We start from the raw sequence: 25,055 nt of genomic DNA, 5'->3' as shown, positions 1-25,055 counted from the left end.
TACAAGGCTGGCAGCCTGCCAGCTTTCTGTCTCAATACCATCTAGAGTTTTATTCTCTTCTTTAGGGAAACCCATCCATTTTTCAAATATCAGACTCTATCATCATTCCTTCCTATACCTCTTTCCTGTCCCTGGAATCTCATTGGCTGGCAGATAAACGCTTAAATGAAACCTCAACTGTGAGCACGGTGCACAAGATCGTCCCTCGGAGAGTTTGGTGACAGCAAGTTATGCCGGGCCCCACTCTGCACATGTTGATTTGAGTCAATACAGAGAAAATGGGCCATCGCTTTGACAGAGGAGAAACACGGATATGTTAGGAACTTCCCGAAACTGTAACTTTAATTTCTCAACTCTTTGGCTCTTTTAAGTGGGAGCCCAGTAGCTTTATCCTTTCGGTTCAAAATTGCCTGGATAGGAAAATGTTATTTATAGACAAAATCAGGTCCCGACTCTGCAATAGTCTGTATGGAGAGATGTGTTAGACATGTTGAGTTATAAGTGATTGTCCTGGCTTTGGCTTCAGATCTTCTATTTTGGGCTGATTATGTGTTTCCAGAGCGTTCAGCCTCTGATACTTTCAAACCCAGGTCCAAAGCATTTGTCTCAATATGTCACAACCCCTGCTAGTCACCATACAAAGGGGAGAGCGCCATTTCCAGGAACTCCGCTAGATGGTTTGACCAAAGTTACATCAGGATTTTTAGAACATTTTCCCACCCGGAACTCCGTTTGCCCTCTCTTCTTCCTACTTAGGCCCCAAAGGTAACTTCCTGAGTTCTGCCTTAGTCACATAGAAGGACACAACTTGGCTGCTGTAGCATAAGTGATGATTCAGTGGGCCTGGGGGTCATTTATTGGCTTATTTCTCTAAACAAGAGCTAGCGTTAGAGTTTTGGTGTCTCTTTGCTCTACAGCACTGGCCTCTTCTCAGGCATTCATTATGTGCCTGTCCACTCTTCCTTTCCCTCCCTCCCTTCTTGCTGCCTCTTCCCTTTCTCTTCTTTTCTCTCTCCCTCCCTTTCTCCTTTCATGGATTGATTCATACCTTCCCCCAAATCCTCAAAAGAGAGCCATTCTCAAGCTTAGGATGTTCTTACTCACACTATAGGGTATTTGATCGTCTAAGGAGTCAAGGTAAGGTCAGCTGGCTTAGGGAGCACTCTCAATACAATGCTGGCTTCTTTGTAAGAGAGAACTTGAAGTCAGACTCAAGAGAGGATGCACACAAAGAGAGGGGAGAAACGGGACCAACGTCCCCACAAACACAGCCGTGCTGGGAGCACCAGACGTTAGGAGAAGCTAAGATTGCTCTCTGACTCCTCTGGAGAGCGCTCACTTGGCCTTGAGAAGGCAACTTGTTTGGTGCCATTAGTCCTGAGAACTGTAATGGAGTACCCAGCTGCTTGCTTTCTGTCTCCAGCCATCCAGCCTGTCCAGCTTGACTTGGGCAGCACCAGGAAGATGCTTGTCTGTGTGCTTCTCACTGAGCACTGACTGGCTTGCAGGACCAAAGCAACCTAAAGCCAACCATCACAGTTATCCCCTATGCTCCAGCTTTCTACCCGTATCAATGCATCCATTCCTCACAGTAACGCTATAAAATGCCTTGATAGTACTGACTTTGAAAGTGAGGAGAATGAGGAAGGTTGGGAGTAATAAATAGCTTGTTCAAGTCACTGGGCTCCTCAGGAAGAGTAGAGATTCATCTGCAGTCAGTCTGAAGGAAGAGGCCCTCTGAACAGGCTGCAGCATTGGGTACTGCCGGCCGGATGAGGAAGTAACAATAATAACAATCTAGTAATAATCTGCTTTGCCCCTGTTGGGATGATGTCACATGACTGGGGCTTGACCTTAAGACTTCTAGCTGAGGGGAGGGGCTGATTTACCTCTTCATCCTCTGTGACCCCAGGATGAATGTGAAGGGTGAGAGTCAGGGTTAAGAGGGTGGCGGGTCTGAGGCAACAGAAGGAAGGGGAGCTAATGGCTCACATGGGAATTGAACCTGTGACCTTGGTTTCATTAGCTCTGTCCCTGGGTAAAACACTTATAATTGTATTTCAAGTCATAAAATGGCCTTATCCCTTTAGCTGAAGACTAGGTGCCTAATCTTCTCCACTACAATATTTGAGCTTTTCTTCCATATATTGATGCCATTATATAATTAACAACCCTTGTGGCTCCAAGTGACACCATGGTTTTAGTTCTTTTCTGTGTGAAGCTAATAGCACTAATATTTTTCATCATGTACAAATTTTGGGGGTCCTCTCTTCTATGGTACTTCTATAACTTTTGCGATAATTTTATGTAATATGTACTTTAGACAGGTCACTACACACACACACACACACACACACACACACACACACTTCAGACAGAACACAGAAGGTACAGGCCATATGATTATATGCAACTGGAAAGGTGGCCTTCAAGATGGTTACTACAACTTCCCAAGTAGAACTGCCTTTAGTATTCATCTACTTCAAATAATTAAGTTTCTTCTCTGGTTTAGAGATTAAAACAAACCAAACCCCAGGACCCTGAGAAGTTAACCGCTTTGCCGAGGTTTGCAGGACAGTGTAAGTGTTGACTACACGTGGTCCTCTGCACGTCCGAGGTCTCGATCACACTGATATTCCCTGCTTCACTTAACTGAGAGGTCAGTGTGTATTTGTGTGGTACTCTGCATTTGCCTCTGGCATTTCTCTAACGTTTACAAAGACTTGTGAAGATGTTTTCATGCATGTGTGCTTTCAAGTGTCCTCAGAGGCCAGAAGAGGGCATTGAAGCCCCAGGGGTTTGAGTTATAGGCATTTCTAGGCACCCTAACTTGGGTGATATGAACCAAACTTAGGTTCTCTATATGAGCAGTTAGCGCTCTTATCTGCTAAGCCACCATCTCTCCAGCCCCACCTTCTCCAGCTTTCACTATGATCTCTTTCCTACTCCACGAGAAATGAAAATGTGTAGTTTTCATTGCAAACATAATTTTCAAAGTTAAATTTCTGAATTTTCATGACTATAGTTCCGACTTTGTGAGTTTGAGACTTATTTTTTTTTATTATGTGTATTGGTGTGTGTGTGTACACGTGAGTGCAGACGCTGTGTATGGGGCGAAGGTGTCGATCCTCATGGATTGGAGTCACAGGTGGACGTGATATGTCTGACCTAGGCACTGAGAATCCAACTCAGAGCTGCAGTCTTAACCACAGTGCTTCTATCTGCTTCTGGCAAAACAATCTTTACTTAATAATGGTATATTCCCGGGGCTTGTCTACACGACTCTGTGGCTTATATCTTACCCTTATGTATTCAAAAGGATGAGTTTGTTGTATGGAACCTGCTTTTCTACTCTCTATTCCACCTTTTCAGTGAAGTTAACTGTTGAGAGTTGGTGCCAATTAAGGCATCCTACTTAATAATAAAATGAGCTTCTGTAAGGAGAACAATAGGCCTGCCAATGCCATACCATCATAGCAAGATCTATCCTTGCAGACCTCTGCTCCAACAGCACATGCAGACGCTTAAGGTGATACACACAGTGATGAGATTGTCCTTTGTGCAAAATAAGGTGGGCTAAAATCTTACTTAAGTAATAATTCTCAGTTCAAAGTCCACCCGCTCTAACACATGTGAATAAATAAGTTAACTAGATTCTGTTGAGTGGAGAAATAAAAATGAAAGCCTATTAGACCCTAGGTAGTTGATGCAGGTTCTGTCTGCTTATCTATCAGATATCTATCAAATACTTAGGTGTTTCAACAGTTCCTAAATAAGCCTCACAGATTTTAGGTCATATGTAATTTTATAGGTGAATGACACAAACATGCATGTCCAGCAGACATGTGAGGACAAACATGCATGTGTCCAGCAGGAGAAAAGGATCCCCACTGAATCTCAAAGTATTCTTTGGGCAAACGACATCAAAAGCAAAGAGTATTCGCCATAGGCTAACACCACGCTCATCATTCCTTCTTTCGTTTATTCAATCCATATTTCCTAAATGTGTGTGGTTGGTGCAGGATACAAAGAATAAGGAGCTGCCTGTCTGCCCTCTTGGAGCCAGAGTGCATTTGCCTTGCAGGAGGCAGGGGGATGTTTTCTATTGCTTATGCAAGCTCATGTGAACCCTGGAGCCCTGGGGTCAAGAAGGCCAGTGATGAGTGTCTGTTGTTTTCCTTTCTTGGTTTCTCTAACACCTTAACTTTTGAGATAGAGTCTCTCATCCAATCTGGAATTCACTGATTACTGGGCCAACAAACCATAGGGATTCTCTTGTCTGTCTCTCCAGTACTGGGACCATAGCTACAGGCTGCAGCACCTAGCTTCTCTGCCTGGACTCTGCAGGATCTAAATAAGCTCCCCACTCTTGCACAGCAAGGACTTTACTGAGTCACCATCCAGCCCTATGGAGATGTTTACAAAGAAGAACATTTAGACTGTTCATCTAAAATGGACTCTTTTCTCCCTTTTGTCTTCGGGCAAAAATCAGTCAGACCTCATAGTTTAACATCGCCCAGGGGAGGGTATGATTTGGGCTAGTTCTTAATGTCAATTGATTTTATTCTGCTGGAGGCATTTACCCAGTGGAAGATATTTTTATATTTTGAGCCAAAATGTATATAGGCTTGTTGCTTGAAAAGCTCTAGTATCTCTGGCTAACTAATCAAATTTTTCAATATAGCTGAGAAGGACTTGGGTTATTTTCTTCAGAGTCAAAACTGTGTTAACTTTATTGACACATATTATTAGAATTCATGGCCCCGTGTTTTCAGCACCATAAACAATGCTCTTGGAGAGGAGGCTAGTTAGCTGTGGCTTCCGTGAAGTCTTCCTCATGTCTGCCACAACCAAAAGCTTGCTTGAGCAGAGCCTCACACAGTGGATCTGAGAGACCCTACACGCGACGATAAGCTTCAGCGTTCCCATCCTAACCAATGACCCCTGTCCTAAGACAGTCACAGAAACAAAAGGTGTTCTTGTTCGAATTAAACTATCTGGATCACTGGCTTGATAGCCCACACTCTGTGATACAGAGTGCGAAAGCACTATAAGAAAGTTCTGAGTTTCAGGATACAGAAATTGTACAGAAATATTTGTAAATGCTATTTTTTGTTCATATTAAAATATACAGCACAGTAATATATCACCTGAGCAAGACTCCAATATCATTTAAATATCATAACTATCTTTATAAAGGAATGCCCAGTTGTTCTTTGATATATATATATATATATATATATATATATATATATATATATAAAGAACTGTCACTTAAACACAGAATAGTCTTTATTTGACCATCTACAATGATCAAAATAAAACAAGATGATACTCTGGAGAGGTGGCTCAGGGGCTAGAAACACTGGTTGCTCTTGCAGAGAGCCTGGGTTTGATTCCCAGCCTCCACGTGGTGGCGCACAACTGGCTGTAGCTATAGTTCCAGGGGTGTACTGCTCTCTTTTGGCCTTGATGGGCACGGTATGCATGTGGTGCATGCATAAAACAGCCGCAGACATGAAATGAAAACAAAATATAGAAAGAGTAAAAGAAGAAAAGGAACTTTAGTGTTCTGTTCATTCACATAAATGGAAGTAAAGAGGGGCAGAGAAATCTGGGGAGAATATATAATTACATATGCCTTCTAAAAAGAGACAGATTCAATTAAGAACAACAACAACAAACAGCCAAATGGATAAATCAATAGGATAAACAAAGTCAGCCTTCTGTGCCCTGGGGTTCCACATCCTCAGATTCAACCAACCATGAATGGAAAATATTTAGAAAAATAACAGCATCTGGTACTGAACCATTTTTTTTTTCTTGTTTTTTTCCCTAAACAGTGCAGTACAACCACTATTCATGTTTACACCTTCCTAAGCACTGTAAGCAGTGCAGGGATTATTTAAGCATATGCCAGCCTGTGGTGGGGGGTATGCAAATACTTCGGAGTTTCACAGAAAGGTCTTTAGCATCCGTGGTTTTTACCATCTATGAGGATTGGGGTTGGTCCCAAAGGCAATTCCCCCAGGTTCCAAGGGGAAGTGGGTGGGTCCAGGGGCAAGTTTTGTCATGGCATCCCAATGTCCCAACACAGCCGACAGCAGTGAGGACTGAGCTTGTTCCTTGGGAGCTGGGAGCTGTAGGTCACCAGCAAGAAGGGGAGGCTTGGCTACTGTCAGGGCTGATGAAGGCAGCATATGGAGCAGGCCTTATGCACCCATCCCTTCTGAGCCCTTCTGAGGGCTAATTTACAGCTCCCTCCCAAACTGACGAGATGCCCCACTTTAGGGGAAAAGTAGGCTGAACATTTTTGGACTTACAAATAGGGACTGATTAAAACAAATGGTCTCACATTACAAAGACTTGCGCCACGTATTTTGAATGTTAAGAAAAAGAAACACATCCGGCCTTTTAACCCCAAGTTGTTGATGAGGCTTAGGCAATTACTTACTAGATAATTAAAGGTGGCCTTGAACTTCTGACCCTCTTGTCTCTACCTGCTTTGGACACCCCCATTTATTCTTCTATCTTGGATTAAAGCCAGGGATTCCTGCATGTCAGGCAAGCACTATCAACTGAACTTTCTCTCCAGTCCCTCCATTACTTGAATAAAATTAGTGGCCACTGTTTCAAGTTCCAGTGTAGAAAAAAGGTGTCCTTGACATTTAGTCTCAGAAGTCTACTCAGATTGCCCCAACTCAAGTTTGTTTATCTGCACAGACCTAGAAGTAGTTGCCACGAGTATGCTTATTTCCACTCAGATTCAGGCCAGCAAGAGAGTAGACAGCCAGCTTCCTGAAGAACTTCCTAGCTAAGCCAGAGTGTGGTTCATTCTGATGATAGGAAGGGGCCTGGTGAGGAATGAGATCAGAGAGGTAGGAATTCTCCACACTGTACATCATGAGAATAAGTCTGGGACTCAGAGGCAGGAGCCTTTGGATGGAAGGATATTAGGACAGGGATAACCTCTGTGAAAGGTTATTGAAAGCTATATCAGAGAGGTTTTCACAAAAGACTTTCAGGCATTTCTTTGAAACCTCATCACATTGCCTGGACCAAGAAGATTGAGAAATCAGTGGGTCCTGTGGATGACAGACAATACAGGTGAAGACTCAGATGTTATAGGATATTTGTCTACACTGTGAACCCCGAGATTGTTGTTTACTCGAAAAACCCGTTTCTAGTTGTGGGATGGCTCAGCCTTAGCACACACCTTTAATCCCTCTGATTGGATACAGACCCACCCTTAGTACACACCTTTAATCCCAAACAAGGAAGGTAAAGTTAGTTTGTACTAAGGAAGCATCCATGTTTGAAAGTGATAACTAGTTGAGTGGCAGATAAACTGATGAATCAGAGAAAGATTTAACAGAATAGGATACGCCCAGCTCTCACAAGAACAGAGAGGGACAAGAGGTGACTTAAGAGAGATTGGGGGTGGGGGAGTTGGAGGCAAGGAGGGGAGGTAATTTTACTGGGAGCATTTTATAGTGACAGGATGAAGAGAGAAAAAGCTAGACTCCAGTGAAGACAGAAGGAGTCAGGGAATGGAGAGGAGCCAAAAGATTAGAACAAATTGCCAGAGTTAGTTTGAGGCCAAGCAAGAGCAATTAGTCAGAGGTCGAGACAGAAAAGCCAGATTGAATCAGGCAGAGTAGACAGGAGTTTGAACCAGAACAGCTAAGTTGGGCTGCCATCCAGAGTGCAGAAAGATCTAGAAAGGGTGAGATTAGTAAGCAGCAGTCATCAGAGGCTGAATACATTCTAGGCCTAAATAAGATTGTACAGAGGCTCAAAGCTCCCAGGACTGGGCCTAGGTTAGCAGACACAGGCAAAATCTACATCAAGCAAATAAAAGTTAGCATTACGCCTAGAGATGGTGAAAGGATTGCCTAGGCTTCCAGAGCTGGTTCTTTAGCAGAAGATGAAAGAGAATTTAGATCAAACTTATTATGTAATATATGCTTTTGACAGATATCACCTACTGGCTTATGTTTGCTTTAAACTCTAGATTCAAGTCTTTGGAGTCTCTCACTAACTCAATGACTCATAACCCCTCAGCACAGACACATACACAAGGCACACAGGGATCTCCGCAGTCCCTGCACTTTCAATACTTCCATGGATAGATAGAGCTGTGACAACAGCAGTGGGCTGGGGCTCGCACACCTCTGAGTTTGACTTGAAAGGCTTATTGCAAGCATACAGTTGAGATGGCAAACACTAAACATGCCTTGGCTCCACTTGGATGATTAATGCCACAGATAATAACTGAACATATTCTACTGTGTGACTGATAACAGGTGCATGCAACGGAGACGCTGGGGTACTTTGAACTATTCAGCCTGCCCCAAACTAAATGCCAGCATTTGTTTTTATAGTTTTTGTAATCTCACCTGCTAAGACCCTTATCTTTGTAAAACCACCGAGTTCCTGAGTAAATATTGTGCCACAGATTTAAATCTTCTGGGGGATTTGAAGCAAGTGGCTGCTGGATTTTACGTCTCAGAAGCTCGTATCTAAAGCAAAAGACAAGCAGGAATATCGTGATTGTCTCAACTAACATTATTACTGAGATTCAGGTAGTTCAATGGCAGGTGTGTGTGATGCATGCATGCGAGAATAAATAAGACCTCAGTGCAATTATGAAGTGTTCCCAGGTAAGCATATTTTTCTGGTGCAACTATCATATACTGTTAATTAGAAATTATCATTTCCACTCATATTTTTGAACATCAGTGGGAATGGTAACATTTTAGATTTCTGTGCCAGATTTGCTCAATAGTTATTGAGAGTCTTACACAAAGTCGGAGTATAAAAATCTTATCAAGTTAATGATTTCCTAAGACTCCTACCATCAAAATTTTACAAACAATGATATTATCTATTCTGTTGGGTTTTTTTTTTCCCTGCCAAGTATCCAGTTCTGGCTGCTGCACAACCATTTTAGAATCACAGCTACCATCTTATCTCTGAGAACATTCTTCCCAAGTCTGTAGATAGTGGTGATATGGAGACAACTTCAGGGCTAACTTTATAATTCAGAGACACGCTTGTCCCACCATGTTACACAGAACATGTGCCAGAGATGTCCAACAGAATAAAAATATTTTTTAAAGAACAGAACAAAGTAATGAAGTGAAATCTCCGCTATGTAATAAGTATTTGATGTTTTTTCGTCTGTTACAATGTTATGATTTTCTCTCTTGAATGCCCTTGCTTCCATTTAAATCAAGATGTACAATGTAATATTATACAACTGTTAATAATAGACAGTACTGTGCAATTATTATGAGTCTGTGGAGGTAGGTATGGTATGCAGTATGGAATTGATTCTACATGAATACAATCCTACCCCTCTACTTCATGGAATGATACAGCTAAAACAACCCGCAAGGTAAAATCACTTTCTTTACCTCAAATTTGGTCCATTTGGTTTGGATGGTGGCTGCCAAGAAATCCCAACATCAGATTCGCTTAGAAGAATCACAGACAACGGGGCCAGTTCCTGAGGTGGGGCTGGGTGAGTAGTAGCAAGGGTGGGCGGGCTCTCCGTGCACCCTCCTAGGTACCCGTTACCTCCAGAGCAAGCAACGATGGTGACTGAATAGTTTGTGAAAGGGATCAGATGCTTGACCAGATGACCCAACGTGATGGAGCTCATATTGGTCATTTTGATGAGAGGCTCCGGCATTCGGATCTCATAGCTCAGTATGTCTCCGTTCTGCGTAAGGGGGGCTTTCCAAGAGACCTGAAATAGAAGACCATCAGCATCATCACGAGAACACGGGAACTGAGCAACCGAAGTTCACGATGCCTATCATTCTTCCTGCTTCATCACCCCGAAGGCATTTTCTGAAGGCTTACATTCAACTTAGCCCTCTGAACTAGACAGAAATGAAGGCCTCAGGGTCAGTGAGCTGAAAGCCAGGAGCCAACAGGAAGCTGTTTACTAGGCTTGGCGTTAGCTACGATGCTTTCTAGGATAGTCAGACTCCTGCACACCGTGGTAACTCATCTCCACGTGGGTGTTTCAAAGGATGCAGAGCAAGCACATGGAGGAAATTTACACGTCCACATGCATGGTAGGGCAGCACCAGGACCTGAGAGTCTGAGTGTTTATAACTCAATTAAATGGAACTCCTTGCTTTACCTTGTGGGCCTGTGGGCCGATTAAAAGCAATTACTTTTACAAAGGCTGGGGAGAGGTGGCCATTGTATGTAATTTTTTGAGAGTCACAGTCAAATTTCTGAAGCTGGTGTATAGTTTAACAAAGCAACGACACATTCTAGTCTCAGCCTAAGAGAGCAGAGTAGATGAGGGTTTAAAGTCAGGGGTCCCCAGTGGCACCTTAAAGTCAGGTTTGCTGCTGCTGTGCAGATGCATAACCTGGTGACTTCTGTACTTTACTTTTTATTTCTCAGTTTTCTCTCTCATTTGTACCAAGTGCTTCCTGTGGCAACCTATATGTTGGCTGAATCCCATTTGAAATCCTTTTTTAAAATCTGATTTTACTTTGCTTATTTACTTTGTAAAGAAATGGCTTCAAAATCTTATAAAATCACTTGAAACTATTTATTGTTTTTATCTGCATGCTTGTGGGTGCCTGTGTGAGTTTATATATACCATCTGTGTGCAGGGGTCCAAGGAGGCCAGATGGTGTTGGGTCCCATTTAACTGGAGTTGTTAAGCAGTGATGGGATGCCTGACATGGATGTTGGGATCTGAACTGGAGTCCAATGAAAGAATGGTAGTTACTCTTAATTGCAAAGCCACTTTTCCAGTCCCTTGTAAGTCTTTTTGTGGGGAAAAAAACCCAACAAGCTTTCTCCTTAATTAGTTGATGGAAGAGGCATATTGACAGACAGTTGGTATTGAGATTTCCTTACATTTGTGGAACCGGATCAACTTTGTCTCGTTCTATTATTTGATATTCTGCTTAACTCAATTTGCTAATATTTTATTCAAAAGTTTTAGATTGATATTCAAACATGAAATTATTCTACACTTTTATTGAGCTGTCCTCTTTAGTCTGAGTAGAGACTTTCTACCGACTTTCAAAAATGATTTTTTTTTTCTCCCAGGAAATTAAGTACCACATGGACCTAAGTAGATTTCATTTTTCACGTAATATGATGACTTTGATATGTTTTCTTTTCCTGATAGTCAGATTTAAGAATATGATCTTGACCTACTGTGTGTGCGCCAATTTTCCTTAAGACCTATGTCTTTTCCAAGATATAAGTAATGTTTTAGTGGTCAGATATTGAGCCCAGGTAAGCACTCTAAGACTGAGTCACATCCTTGGCTTTTCTGAACATTTTGGGGCAGCTGGTCACTAAGTTACTTAGGCTGTCCTTGAACTCACACACAGAAGCGTGGGTATGACTTCAATGTGTCATCCTCAGTAGGAGTCTCTTAAGTCTGGCCTGGGTAGCAACTTTTTTTTATACTTACTAATGTGTTACTTTGTAATGCTTACTAATTAGTTACTTTGTATTTGTCTTCTAGCTGGTTCAGTTTGTGTCACTTCTTTCATTGTCCTTATTGGACAGTAGCTCTTTCTTGCAGGTAACACTACACAGAACAGACAGACTACAAGCTGTCCCTCAAAAACAAACAAATAAACAAACAAGCCCCTAATTTTCAACCCTAATACCCCCATGTGAGTTATTAAAGAGGTGAAAATTTAATCTGACTGTGGTGTTTAAAGGTGGACCATGGATGGACATGATGGTTGAGCCCAATGACAACTGAGTGCTGGGGCTTATAACATAGAGAGGGACCAGAGAGGAACGTAGGAACCTACAAGATTCCTGTCTCTCCATCTCTGGTACCTACACAGCTTTGGGATGCTGCTGGTGAGAAGCACATCACTAGATGTGGTCCCATGTCCTGGAAGCTTCAACACCAACAACCCAATGCAGCTCTTCCCTCTAAGCTTACCTGGCCCACACTAGCACCACTAAGTGACTAAGATCGGTGGGACACCATCATTTACCACCCCAATCACCTTCTCTATTAACCTTAATTTGACTCTGCTCCCTGCCCCACATCCTTGCCAGTTGCAGGATTCTATTATGCATATGAGGTGAGAGGCTTTCTTCTGGTCCTACTCTCGGTCTCTGGTGTCAAAAGGAGACATTCATAAGTGTGCTTGAAGGAACATGGGGAGTGGAACATATTGTCACTGTTAATATTATTGACAATTTACTTAGAACAGTAGTGCATGGTAAATATTGAATGGCTTTCTTAACCCGTGCATTAATGACTATCCCGTGGTACCTCATAAATGTTTTATCTATTTGCAATTTTGATTTCAGGTCTGTCCTTGCAGAGAGCAAGTCACGGTTTCCCAGGCATATATCTGTTTACCAGAGGCAATCACACTAGAGAATGTACTTTGGTAAAGTTTTAAGCTATCTCCCAAGTACAATGTTGAGCCCAAATTACTAACATAAAAGTATGCTCTTTGCGCAACATTTAAATACATTCCACGAAGCACCAGCTTAGTTCCATGTTCTCTTCATTCCCTAGTTTAAAAATAGAATTAATGCAGGGTTGAGTTATCCCCTGGCTGCCACATCTCTGTACTTCAAGATCTTTCTAAACACTTGGCCTGGGGTTACTGTGGTTTTGTGGGCCTGAGGTGATGACCCATGGGATTCAGCTCCCTTAGCCAAGCTAATGAAAACCCACCCAGCAATTGGACAGGTAGAAAAGCAATCAGAATAATGTCTGTGGTGTAGCCTTTGTGAAGGCCATTGGCCAACACTACCCCAAAGTCCCACAGAACCTTCCCAAAGTTGAAGAAGTCAGTTCTGGAATGACTCCTGATTCTATGTTTGTTTACTTTTTGTTTTGTGTTGCTTTTTATCTGACCGAAGACCAGTTATGATTCTTTTCCAGTTCATACAATAAATATCATATATGCTGTATTTAAAAACTTAAATTCCGTTTAGTACTAAATCAATAGAATACCATATGCTTCCTACTCAATTTACCAAAATTGCGCTGCTTTAACAATGCTCAGAGGGAAGACGATTAAGATGATTTTGGGTGTTTAATTTTCAAAAGCCAAATTAAAAATAGTTGATAAGCAGTTACTTCTAGTTTGTGGGCTAAATGAATTTTCTTCCAAATTTTAACTTACCTCACATCACCTAGCGTGTGTCTTTCATTGTCCAGAGAGAGGCTACAGCCTAGATTCAAAGAATAATTCCAACAGATGAACTTTGCTGTTGTGTAAATGCCCTCTGCTTTGTGCTCTGGTGAGCAAGCGCTGCCGTACCAAGCCTTTTGGCAGAGGTACAAGACCGAATCCACGGAAGCATGTGTGTATTTACACAAAAGAGGCTTCTAAGCTGCAAAACTCCCTCCTGTTTGGTTACACTAATTTCCCTTGAATGAAGTTTGTATGCCAGCCAAAACAATGGTAGTTACCCCATCCTCTGGAGTTCAATCCCCGAAGAATGAGGCAAATAATTGAGCTTTCTGGATACCCTAGCAATATGCTATTTTCTTAATTTCTTTTTCCATCATTTTAGTTCTTTGACTTTTTTTTTTTTTTAAAGAAGCCAGGAATATTACTGTGTGGGATTTTTGTTTGTTAATATGCTTCTCAGGACTGCCATCAGCTCCCCATCTCGTCTCATTTTCTGATCCGTTTAAATATGCTGTGGCGCCGAGGCTAAGCATCCCACAGCGGTATCAAAGTATTTCATGTGTACGAGGCAAATAGCAGTCTCTCAACAATATAATTAAAGGGATACAGGGAGAAATGAAAAACTGACATTGAATTTGAGATAGTTTGGGCTAAAGGCCAAAAGCCCAGTTTCTGCAGCAAATGCCTAAGACAACAAATGCCGTAATCTTGTCAGTAGATGGCTCTGTTCAACACAGAGAGCAGCCAGGGTAAGTTCACATGGCTGTAGGCTTACAGAGAAGCCAAAACACTGGGTACCTTACCTCGACTGTATCTGGTCCCAGCACACGCACTGTGGGTGGCTGTACTCTGGAAGGCCGACAGGGTCTTGTGGTCACTTCTACCCAAGCGCTGCTGTTTGTGCCCCCATCAAGAGTGCTCCCCAGAACCCGGTATTCATAGCGTGTCCAAGGGCAGAGGGCAGGATCATTATCAATAAACTTCATGGCTTGACTTCTTGCGAGGGTCACCAGGCTCCTAACTTCCTTTTTCCCTTTGACTCGTCTCTCGATTGTAACGTTCTCAACCAAGAGATCCAGGTGTGCCAAGGGTTGCCAAGTTACTATGATCGATGTTGGAGTGTATGGGAACAACTCTGGGCTTGGGATGCCTTCTGGATTTCCTGGGAGTGTCCACACAGTCTCAGACACTGGTGACTTAGAGCACCCTTGGGAGGTGCAGGCTTCTACCTGGAAGTGATAGGCCTTGTAAGGATGCAGAGGAACCACAGTATAGTTAGTGACACGTCCAGAGACTGTTACATAGAGACGGCCATGCAGGTAAATGTTATAATGGGTAATGGCCCCATTGCACTTTGCAGGCTGCCTCCAGATGACCGACAACATCCTAGCTTTCACATTTATAAGAATTGGAGCATCTATAGGTCCAGGCTCTAGAAAGAAGAACACAGCCAGAAAATCACGGATTTACAAACTTCCCACAGACTCTCCACAATAAAACTCAAATGAACGAGTACTCAGTAGAGACAAGAGACAAACAGGTAAAGGGTAAGAAGACAGGCATGACTGTCCTACTCAACATGGGTAGTGAAATCCTTGCTGAATATTTCTAAGGTTGTTCTTTATTTCCTAACAGAGAACCCATCAAAATTATTTCTTTTGATTAAAGCAATTGCTGAAAAATATCATAAAGATTATTTTCATTTTTGTGTTTGGTTTTTAAAATCAAGGTGTTAGAAGAGAAATGTACAAGCTGACAGTTTAACAAAAGTTCTGGCTTTGGCCACGGTTTGCTCCCTGGTACCAATTACATCCAACAATGCTGTTCTAACAGACCTGAGAGTTTACAACCCAGCGAAACCCTCCAGCATCTTCATTACCCATTCTATATGATGCTGCTTCTGTTTATCATGCTAATCCATGTTTTGCGATTTATCTACTCCCTGTTAATATTATCGGTGATTTTTTTTTTCTGCGCCCGTGACAGAGCTGAGGATGATCTAGCTCCTTCACCTACAGATAAATAAACAATGCACAGATCTGACCTTTAGGTTAACAGGTTTTGCGACTGCTCCACTCAGCCCTCTAACTGATTCAATTATCATAAAGGTTCGGGAGGCCCCATGAATACTGAAAAAGGCCCACCATATGCCTGCAGAGGTGGCGGGGGGCAGCAAGCTCTCTGCAGCCCTCCAGAGAAATTCCTTAATTGTAAATAATTTCACCATGCGACACAATCAAGTCACCTTGAATGCGAATCCCCTCAGCCCGAGCTGGCAAAGTGTTATTTAAGCTTTACTGGGCTGCGTTAAATTCTGCAATTTGAAGGGCTGTTAAGTTTTTCAATTGAAATTTCATTTAAAATGCAGGTGCTTTTTATTATATTGCGGCTTTACTGCTCTCTAGGTACAAGCAGGAACATGGCGCAATAACACAAATCTGGCTCAATCACTGATCAGTAACAGCTGTAATTCCAGAACATTTAGCATTCTTATAAACCATGGCCTGAGATCTATAAATTGCTACAACAGATCAAAAAAAAAAAAATACTATAGCCCTCTTTTCTGCCCACAGCAATTTTGACATTTATGAGATTTTTTTTTCTGTGAACATTAGATTTTATTGAAAATCTTTTAAAAAGATATAGTTGGATTTAGTAATTGTTTAAAACAGCATTGATTTGAGTGTGAATGTGTGATTCAGTGTCCCACCGAGGTCTATGTGTTAAAGCAGCCACGGACTTGTGAAGCCAGTGGCTGTGATAATAGCTAGTTAAAGGGTGTTTTCAAACAGAGTGGCCCACGTTTTAGTCACCAACTGGACTCATGGTACAATCGTAATTCGTCTTTTGAAGGGACCCGATATCAAACCACTTTTGACAATTTGGTCACAGGTCCTTTGTGGAGAGAGAAATCCTGGTGTCCTAGTGATGTTGGTACAGGAATTCCCCAGGCTGCTCTGTTGTTGCCTTCCATTTGAAAGCCATCTGAATGCATCGGTGACATTTCTTCTCACCTCTCCAATACACAGGTACCGAAGCAATTATCATACCAACATGGGGATAAGGCTCTTTCTTAGCCAGGCATGTCATGTACAGTTAGCTATTTCCCAGAGAAGAGTAAGTGAGACTCTTGCAAACTATGAATGTTGTTTTGCAATCTTAAAAAAAAAATTCCTCTGATATGGGAGCTTGTAAGATCGATGGTGGAGATTCAAGCCTTCAGTCTAACCCTATCTCACCCCCTCTCCCCAGTGAAGAATCAGATACCCTTAAAAATCAGAATGTTTCTGAGCAGGTTTTCATCAGGGTCTCACATAATTATTCCCTCCTCTGTGAGCTATCAAGCCATGAGCTTCTTCAGGGAAAAGTACCAACAAGGATGTAGTTTGTTCTCTGTGATGAGAATAAAGCCTTTTATTTCTCTGGAAGATGCTGATGTGCGATAGGTAAAACATCCATGATAATGAGCCCAACTCGCACTTCAAACTCCCACAGAACACAGCCCTTCCTTAAAGACCTCTTATCTTGGGAAGAGGGGACATTCAATTTCAATTTCATGATCCCCGCTCCCCAAAGCCTGCATACATTTTATTAGCGTCTCTCTTGGGGAGGCTGAGTGCAGTCCTGCTTCCACTGCAGAAGGGTCCTTTAAAGCAGCTTGGAGAGGAGCAGACTTGCCTTAATTAGCTCCTTTGGCTAGGGAAGTGTTAAAACCTGACTTCTGGCACTCTTTCAATTTCGTGCTTTAAAATGATAAGCAGGATCATCTAATTCTATATACAAATCAACTGTCCTGCTACTGCTCCGTTGAAAGGGTCACCACAATTATGTAAAACATGAGTAATAACTGTAATTGGGGTAGTTGGCTAATACAATAAAAAGCCGTGAACACGGGGAGAGTTACGCTCACCGCAGTAGCTATCACTTTCTAAAGTAAGAATTCATGGGTGAAGTGACATGAAAAAGATGGTTATAAAATTTTAATGGAATGATAAAAGGCAAAAGTCAGCCTCTCAGCTGAATTCGTAAAATCCTTATACATCACAATCAGCCCCTTAACTGTAAAATCAATGTGGAATATAACACGTTGTCAATGCCGCTGTCACTCGAGGGGAGATGAGGAAATCTGACAGGCTCACAGCTCAGCTACCCAGTGATGAAGATACAAGAGAGCAGCTCTCTCCGGTGGGCGGCGGGCATAATTGTTTAGAGAGCACCCCCCTGGAGCCAGGGACAGGAGCCTCCTCTCTGGTCAAATCACAGACTCCTGGTTCCGATGAGCTCGTCTTGGCATTAATAACTGAAAGCAGTCTTATTTTGGCAAGTTACATGATCTTAGTGGGAAACTGCTTGGCTCACTGGCCAGGTTCTGCCCCAGCCTAACAGAAAGTCATGACCTTGTTAAGAAAAGGGCATGGGTCTTTTCACAATAATCTCGGGGGTGTGTGATGGAGGGGTGTGTGTGCATAGGTCCCACACTATCAATGGCTCCCGACTTGAGGGTGCACATAGTCTTCAGTGGTTTGGGATGAGAAGTCTTTTACACTTGTTTGCTATGGAGTTAGCAACGATGGCCTCAGTTTTCCTGTTACATTCTCAAATGCCCTCAAGCTAATATTTTAGCATTATCATAGAGAGAACCACACTGAGTTTAAAAACTCTTTCCAGTAAAATTAACTCCTAAGTGAATAACCTATAAATTTGCCAGTGAATTAAAAACCATGGGGGTCGTATACAGATGGCCCTTAGACAAATATACATCACACACCAGTTGTTAAGATAGCCACAATATTCACCAGCAATGTGTTAGCTAGAATGGCAGCCTCTGTCTCCTCTTTAATCATGAATTCTTTCATCAATTTATTATTTATACCCAACAAGTTCCCCAAAGAATTTTTGACAGCTATAATGAAAGAGCCAAATGCAGGAAGACCAATAGAATAAAGAGAAAGGAAGACTCATGTTGCAATAATGTAGATGGTATCATGTCTGTACCCCTAAAACAAATATGCAAAACTCGAGCTACAGACTTGCACATGGTCCACTCTCAGCTTTCTGACAAGTGACTGGGGTGGGGAACTCCAGCAGGAGGTTCCTCAAGCCAATGAAGGAGCAGCAGCCTTCTAGCTACCGCTGGGAGTAGAAAGGGCTGTGTTGTAGAGTCTGCAGGGAAGAAAGAGACTCCCAAGAACCTTCCAGTCCTCATACTCCCGAGACTAGGATGCATGCATGGAGGTCAGGAGGGATGGCTGGCTATCTAGACCAGGGGCACAGGATGAGGTGAACAGCAGCGAGTGCTTCCATGGACAATCTTGGATTGCAGAGAAAATGTGCTTTGCTGACATGAGAAGGGCCCATGGTGTAGATATCTGTAAGAAAGGCAGCTATCCATGTAGACTCGGCTGTACCTGGGTTAACACAGGTGTAACTGCCAGCTCTGCTCACAGGGCTCTTTCCTGACACTCCTGCCTACCCCCGACGTACACTGGCTGCTCTTCTAGACCATGCCCATCTTTTATAGCCTCTTATTTAATCAACCTTGGAAAGGTACTATTTTGGGGAGAATGATGATTAGAATGAGTGAGATAGTGTTACTATAAGAGTCTACATAGAGTTTTAGTATTCTAGAATGTTCCAGATAGTGTGTGTAACCATCTATTTAAAATGATTACACAAACACCCACCTTTGTTTATGGTTAGCGGTTCTCAGGTGCTTGAACTCTCTAAGAAGATTGGAGAAAGTTTAACCCTGGCTGTTTAAGCCCTATATGTGGTAGTTACCAAATTATCATCTTACAATGTCCACTGAGAACTTCCAAACATGAATAGTCTGGTTTTTTTAGAACAAAAATACTTATTAAAATATTTTGAGAACATTTCAAATATAGTATAATTTAAATGCCAGAATAAACATAAGGTTACTGCCAGGTGTCTGATATAGAATAGGCTCTCAGTAAAGATGAACCCATAGCAATAGGGCAAGTGTGATAAAAATTACTTATTCATTTATTAAACTAAGAAAGGCTGGACAGGGGTGGATTTCTTGTTACTTCTATATGTGGTTTTTATCTGAAGGTTGTAAGGAATATTGAAATTGGAGATCAAGTTTGCAAGAGCAGAGCTGCTTTATGTGCTCAAAGGGGATTTAAGAGCTCAGGGTGGGAGACTGAGGCCAGATGAATGCAATTTTCCATTCATCCTTTAAAAAGTTTTTGTTGCTCACATAGCTAGAACAGACTCATCCAATGTTAAGATTATAAAAGAAGAATTAAGAAATAACAATAAAATACTTGCCCTTACTAATTTTGGAAATGCAAGAATTTGGGGTGGTGATCTATGCAGTGGTTGGGGCGGGGGGAAGGCTTATAGGGACAAACATGCAGAGACTTTCATTCTTGGTATTGAGAATTATGGGACTTCGGTGGCTGCAGAGATGGCTCAGCAGGTAAGAGCTCTTGCTGTTCTAGAAGAGGACTCGAGTTGGATTGCCAGCACCCACATGGAAGCTCACATCACCCTGTAATGCCGGCTCCAGGTTTCCAGGTGATCCAGTACCCTGTCTGGCCTCCACGGGCACCAGCATGCATGTGTGGTGCACAGACATACACAAAGCTAAGGCCCACACATATAAGGAGAAAATGGGTCATTTGTCCTTGGCTCCTTTTTGTCTGTAGAAGAGATATTCATGTACACACTTGAAAGTGTAAAACGGGGCAGCATCTTAATATTCAGAGCATTTGGGGAAGATATCTGGAAACAAAACGATCATGTGGTGCATCTCAAATTTCTTCATTAATGGGATATAATATAAGCACTGTTGCTAAAATGTCTTCCCAGGGGGAAGTCCAAGCAATGTCTAACCATTCTCCTAAGGTCCCAACAACAAGCAAAGGCATAGTTCTGCCAAAACTTACTCTAGGGAGCAAGGAAATGATTGAGCTTCCTTCCAAAGCAGAGGTGAGGGGTTACTTGCAGGGATATACATGTTCCTTCTCCAACAGGCTGGACCTGGAAAGCCTTTACCCAACAGGGCCAAGGACTTCCCATAGCTGCAGGGATGGAGTCTCTGTTCCTTAGTTTCCCACAGCCTACATACTCTAGTCCCTTCCCTAGACCACAAGTAATAAAGGTATAGTTGCTCAGACCAGGCTGGGAGTGGCTGTATACTCACCTGAGAGTCATGTGACCTGCCCCCCCCCCCGAAAGGACTTAATAGTCTACAAGCCTAGCTTGGGTCCCACCTTTGAAATGGGGCACAGCTGAAATGCCCAAGGTGGTAGTTACTCGGCTCTGGCACAATCATTTACAAGCAGGCTCAACACCAATTTAAAAGATTTCTTCTTTCCTCTGCATAGATTTGTTTTAAGGATGCTGGTTAAGGCTTTACATTCTAAAGTACACTAATCATATAAGGGTATGTTTGCTGTGTAATATTAATTATTAAATGCAAGCACCCTCAAGGACACACATTTACATCGTATATAGTCTGAGAAGTCTTATTCTAGATGATCGTCATCAGCTCGCTGAATACCCACGGTGCTGAAGTCTCACCTCCCTTCCCTCTCATGTGACTCAGGTTTAGCTTGCAAGGCTAAAAATAAGGAAAGGGTTTTCTGTTTCGCTTTCTCTTTCCACAGAGGCGCCTTACCCACTTTTTAAAAGTACAAGGTTTGGTTTGGAGCCTCTGTGGTTAAAATATTCTCTATCATGGCAAGGTCAATGTCAAAGGCCTATCTCTGGCCATAGAAAACACTATGCCCTTCCCCCCTTTAACTCTTGGTTGCCCCCCTCATCCCATGGACACCCTGAAAGCCCTCCTCACTGCTCAGGTGTTGGGGGGCACTTTCCTTCTCTCCTGGACCAGTTGCCACGAAGCATGTTTGAAATGCTATTTAAGGAACCCATGTTCACTATCCATACTTATTCTCATTGTTTCTGTCATGTAGGGTTTCCCAGAGACTTTTTGGAAAGAGTGACCTTAACCTCATAGGTGTCTCAGCTGTATGGACTGTATTCTGTTTTACTCTTGCTAATCAGCAGTAGCCTCCAGGGAAGAATGGCATGTTATTCACCTTCCTTATATCCATATCATCACTCATCACGGTCTGTCTGTGTCTCTGTCTCTCTCTGTGTGTGCACAAGGAAGCACACATCCATGTGCACATAGATTTGTGCATTTGGATGGTTAAACTTTCATGTATTTTCATCAGTGCAGGAGCCCCTTGGGAGTGACACCATTCCCTCACTAGGTGGCCTTGGGCTATATAAAAAGTTAGCTGATGTGGGGGTTTGAGTAAAAATAGATCATATATTTGAATGCTTACCAGAGACTGGCACTGTTTGGAAGGATTAGTAAGAACCGGAAGTGTAGCCTTGTTGGAGTGGATGTAGCCCTGTTGGACGAAGTGATGTTACTGGGGGAGGGACATGACAGGCCCAGTCTTTCTCTCTCTCTCTCTCTCTCTCTCTCTCTCTCTCTCTCTCCTGCCTGCAGATCAAGATGTCAGCTCTGACTACTGCTCCAGCTTCTTGTGTGTTGCTATTGTTTTTATTGTGGTCTCTCTCTCTCTCTCTCTCCTGCCTGCAGATCAAGATGTCAGCTCTGACTACTGCTCCAGCTTCTTGTGTGTTGCTATTGTTTTTATTGTGGTTGTTATTTGTTTTTGTTTTTAAATAAGAGTTGCCTTGGTCATGGTGCATCTCCACGGCAACTGAACACTGGCCAAGACAGAACTTGGTACCTGGGACTAGGATACTGCTGTGACAGGCCTGAACATGCTCTCTGTTGGAGGACTGTGGAAGACATTGGAACTTTGGACTAGAAAAGCAGGTGGACCTTCATGGGCCATCTTAGTTGGAACACTGAAGGACGAGCTGAGAATGATGTGGACGCCAGGGCTCCAGCTCAAGAAGTTTTAGAGTAGAAGATTAGGAAGAGGCCTAGAGACCATCATGACACTTGGGCAAAAAATGTGTCTGCTTTCTGTCATTGTCCTAAAAATCTGCCTGAGGCTAAGTAGAAAGAGATTTTGGTTTAATGACATTAAAAGAGAGTTTAAGATAGCCTAGTATTGACTGTGTCATGTGGTCATTCCTGATCACTCTTATTCAGATCTATAAGGAAAAGGAGCAATATTGACAAAGAAAAATACAAAATGCTTAGTTTGACAAGAGAAGGAAAACCAGGAAGTGTAGTGGAGCTAAGTCCAGCACTTGAGATGTAAAGTTTCAAGAAAAGCTTGACGCTAAATGGAATAAAAAGAGTGCTGACCTCACGATAAGATCCCATCCAGATAAACATCCAACTTGTGAAGAGGAATTAAAAAAAAGCATAAGCCCTGAAGGAAATTATCAAAAGAGACAGCTGATACAAATGTAAAAATGTAATTGAACAAGGAGGCCACATTCCAGCCCCATCAAACAGCAGAACGTGGTAGCTTTGGTCACGTGGTTCTAGCTTTAGAGTCACAAGAAGGGAGTTCTGGCCTCTCTCTGAGACTGAAGACAGCCACTTGGGGTGGTCAGGTGTCAGGAGTGTACCTGCATGGAGGCCCAGAGGCCATTGTGTGAAACTGAAGATAAAGCCTGCAGCATTGATGACCTCAAGACAGTAGAGATGCCAGGGTCAAGGGACACCTGTGAAGAAAAGTACTGACAGAAAGAAGAAGTGCTGGCAGAGTGTAGAGCCAGCCCAAGAGACAGAAGTGTGGTGTAGTCAACAAAGCTGAAAGCAGTTGGCGATCTGAAGAGCCCTGTGATGTCAGACATGGAGATGCAGAGTGTGGAGTTTGCCCAGCTGGGTTTCACTCTTGCTTTGGCCAGTGTTCCCTCACAGTGCTCCCGTCCCTATGTTTCAGAATGGTGATGTACATCCGCTGTCACTGTATGTTGTAAGTTCGTGGTCTCCTCCTTGGTTTCGATTTTACAGGGGTTATAGTTACAGCTACACTGTGGTCACAGTCCTTGTCCCTAACTTCACTCAATGATGGACTGTGACCTAAAGTGTGAGACAAATAAGCCCTTTCCTCCCCTAAACTGCTCTGGTCTTGATGTTTGTCAGGGCAATGGAAGGAAACACAAACATACAGTTCATACAATGGCAAAGGTACAAAAGATCCTAGATTTGATCACCAAAGTATGCTAACGTCCCCTAAATATCATAATGCATATTAGGCAATGTATCTATTTACCACACTGAAGGCAAACTTGATCTGCAGCAAGATAATGAACAAATATGGAAGAATATCTGTATGAACCCTCAGAATAAACTGCTCAAATCCCCAAATGTTATTTAAAAGTGACACTTGGATTTAGGTTTAAAAATGGAAGTGTCTGTTGGGGGAGTCTGGAGAGATGGCTCCACAGTTAAGGGTACATTCATACTCTGCTTTCAGAGGACATCAATCCAGTTCCCAGCAACCATATTGGGTGGTTCATTGGGAACGATCCCGTGACTCAAGTTCCACAAGGAATCCTGTGCTTTGTGGGCATCTGTACTCATTTGCAAATATTTACATATCTACATATATATGCATTGATAAAAATAAACTCTTAAAGTATGTAAGTATGAATTGTTAAATATCAGTCTTGGAGAAATAGTCACATTCTTTTGAGTGTCTGATCATGAAGTCATTTGTTAGGGGTTGGTTTTGAGGTCAGCAATGGTCTTTAGGAAGCAATTTCAATGTCATTAGTTGATCTCATTGCTTGTGTGTGGATGTAATTTTGACAAACTGTCCCTCTCCCCCTGAAACCCACCTAAATATTTCAATTTCAGTCTAAATATAAGAAAATATTTCAGTCTCCTTACCAGGAAAATTTTTATTAAAAATAGATTATGATTCTTCCTGGTCTAGCATTTTTCTTTTAAAGCAAAGTGGGTGGACTTATGTTTGACACGCGGCTGGATTTTAGTGGGAGAAGCCCATCTATCATCATATTTAAGTGGAAGCTCACAGAACCCTGCCCCCAACCACAACATTTACACTCATGTACTACACACAAATGGCTGTCGATGCACGAGCGCTCAGAGGCACCACTGTACATGGCTTAGAAAATGATGCCATTTTGGGTTGGCTCGATAGCATATTTAACAGGCACAAGGACCTGAGTTTTCTCCTCAGATCCCATGTTAACAAAGGATATGGTGTCATGTGCCTACTAGTCCCAGTTCCAGGGAGTCACAATCAGCTACAGGCTCCCTGGCCACAGCCCTAGCCTACCTGGCAAGTTCTAGGCTAAGGAGAGACTGCCAGAAGAGTGCACAGCAGCTCCTGAAGAATGACATTGAGTTAGCCTCTGGCCTCCACATGTGTGCAATACACACACACATTCACTCACATATACTCATACACTTACACACACACACACACATACACAAACACATTCGTATACTCAAAACACACACTAATACACACATACTCACTCACATATACATATACTCACACATGCATATACATATACTCACATATGCACACTCATATATACTCTCTCATAATACTCACTTGTACACACTCACATACACTCACACATGTACTCAAACATGCATACTCATACATACTTTCACACATACACTTGTACACACACCCCACACTCATATACTCACACACGCACACACTCACACTCTCATACATGCACACTCATACTCTCACACACACTCACATACACATGCACACTCACATATACTCTCATCCGAACTCACTTATACGCACTCTCACACAGTAACACATACACAGCTCACAATACTCACTCACACACACATACTCACACTTGCACAAACTCTCACACACACTCACATACACACTTACACATGCACACACTCACAGTCTCACACACACACTCACACAAAGACACACAACTAAAATGACTAGAAAATACATTCAGCTG

General features: G+C 42.5%; 1 protein-coding gene across 1 annotated transcript in view; it reads right to left on the bottom strand.

Moving 5' to 3' along the window:
• Ush2a (usherin) overlaps positions 1–25,055 on the bottom strand; it is a 673,376-nt gene that overhangs the window by 216,026 nt on the left and 432,295 nt on the right. Inside the window, exons 40-42 of the mRNA XM_021165303.2 lie at positions 13,973–14,601; positions 9,420–9,754; positions 8,400–8,522 (exon numbers count right to left, since the gene is read on the bottom strand). Of these exons, the coding sequence (XP_021020962.1) occupies positions 8,400–8,522; positions 9,420–9,754; positions 13,973–14,601 (1,087 nt within the window). The remainder of the gene's footprint in view (positions 1–8,399; positions 8,523–9,419; positions 9,755–13,972; positions 14,602–25,055) is intronic.

This window comes from Mus caroli, chromosome 1 (assembly GCF_900094665.2).
Source record: "Mus caroli chromosome 1, CAROLI_EIJ_v1.1, whole genome shotgun sequence".
In the NCBI taxonomy this organism is placed as follows: domain Eukaryota; kingdom Metazoa; phylum Chordata; class Mammalia; order Rodentia; family Muridae; genus Mus; species Mus caroli.
Note: the sequence above shows the minus strand (reverse complement) of the source record. Positions and strands in the feature narration are given on the sequence as shown.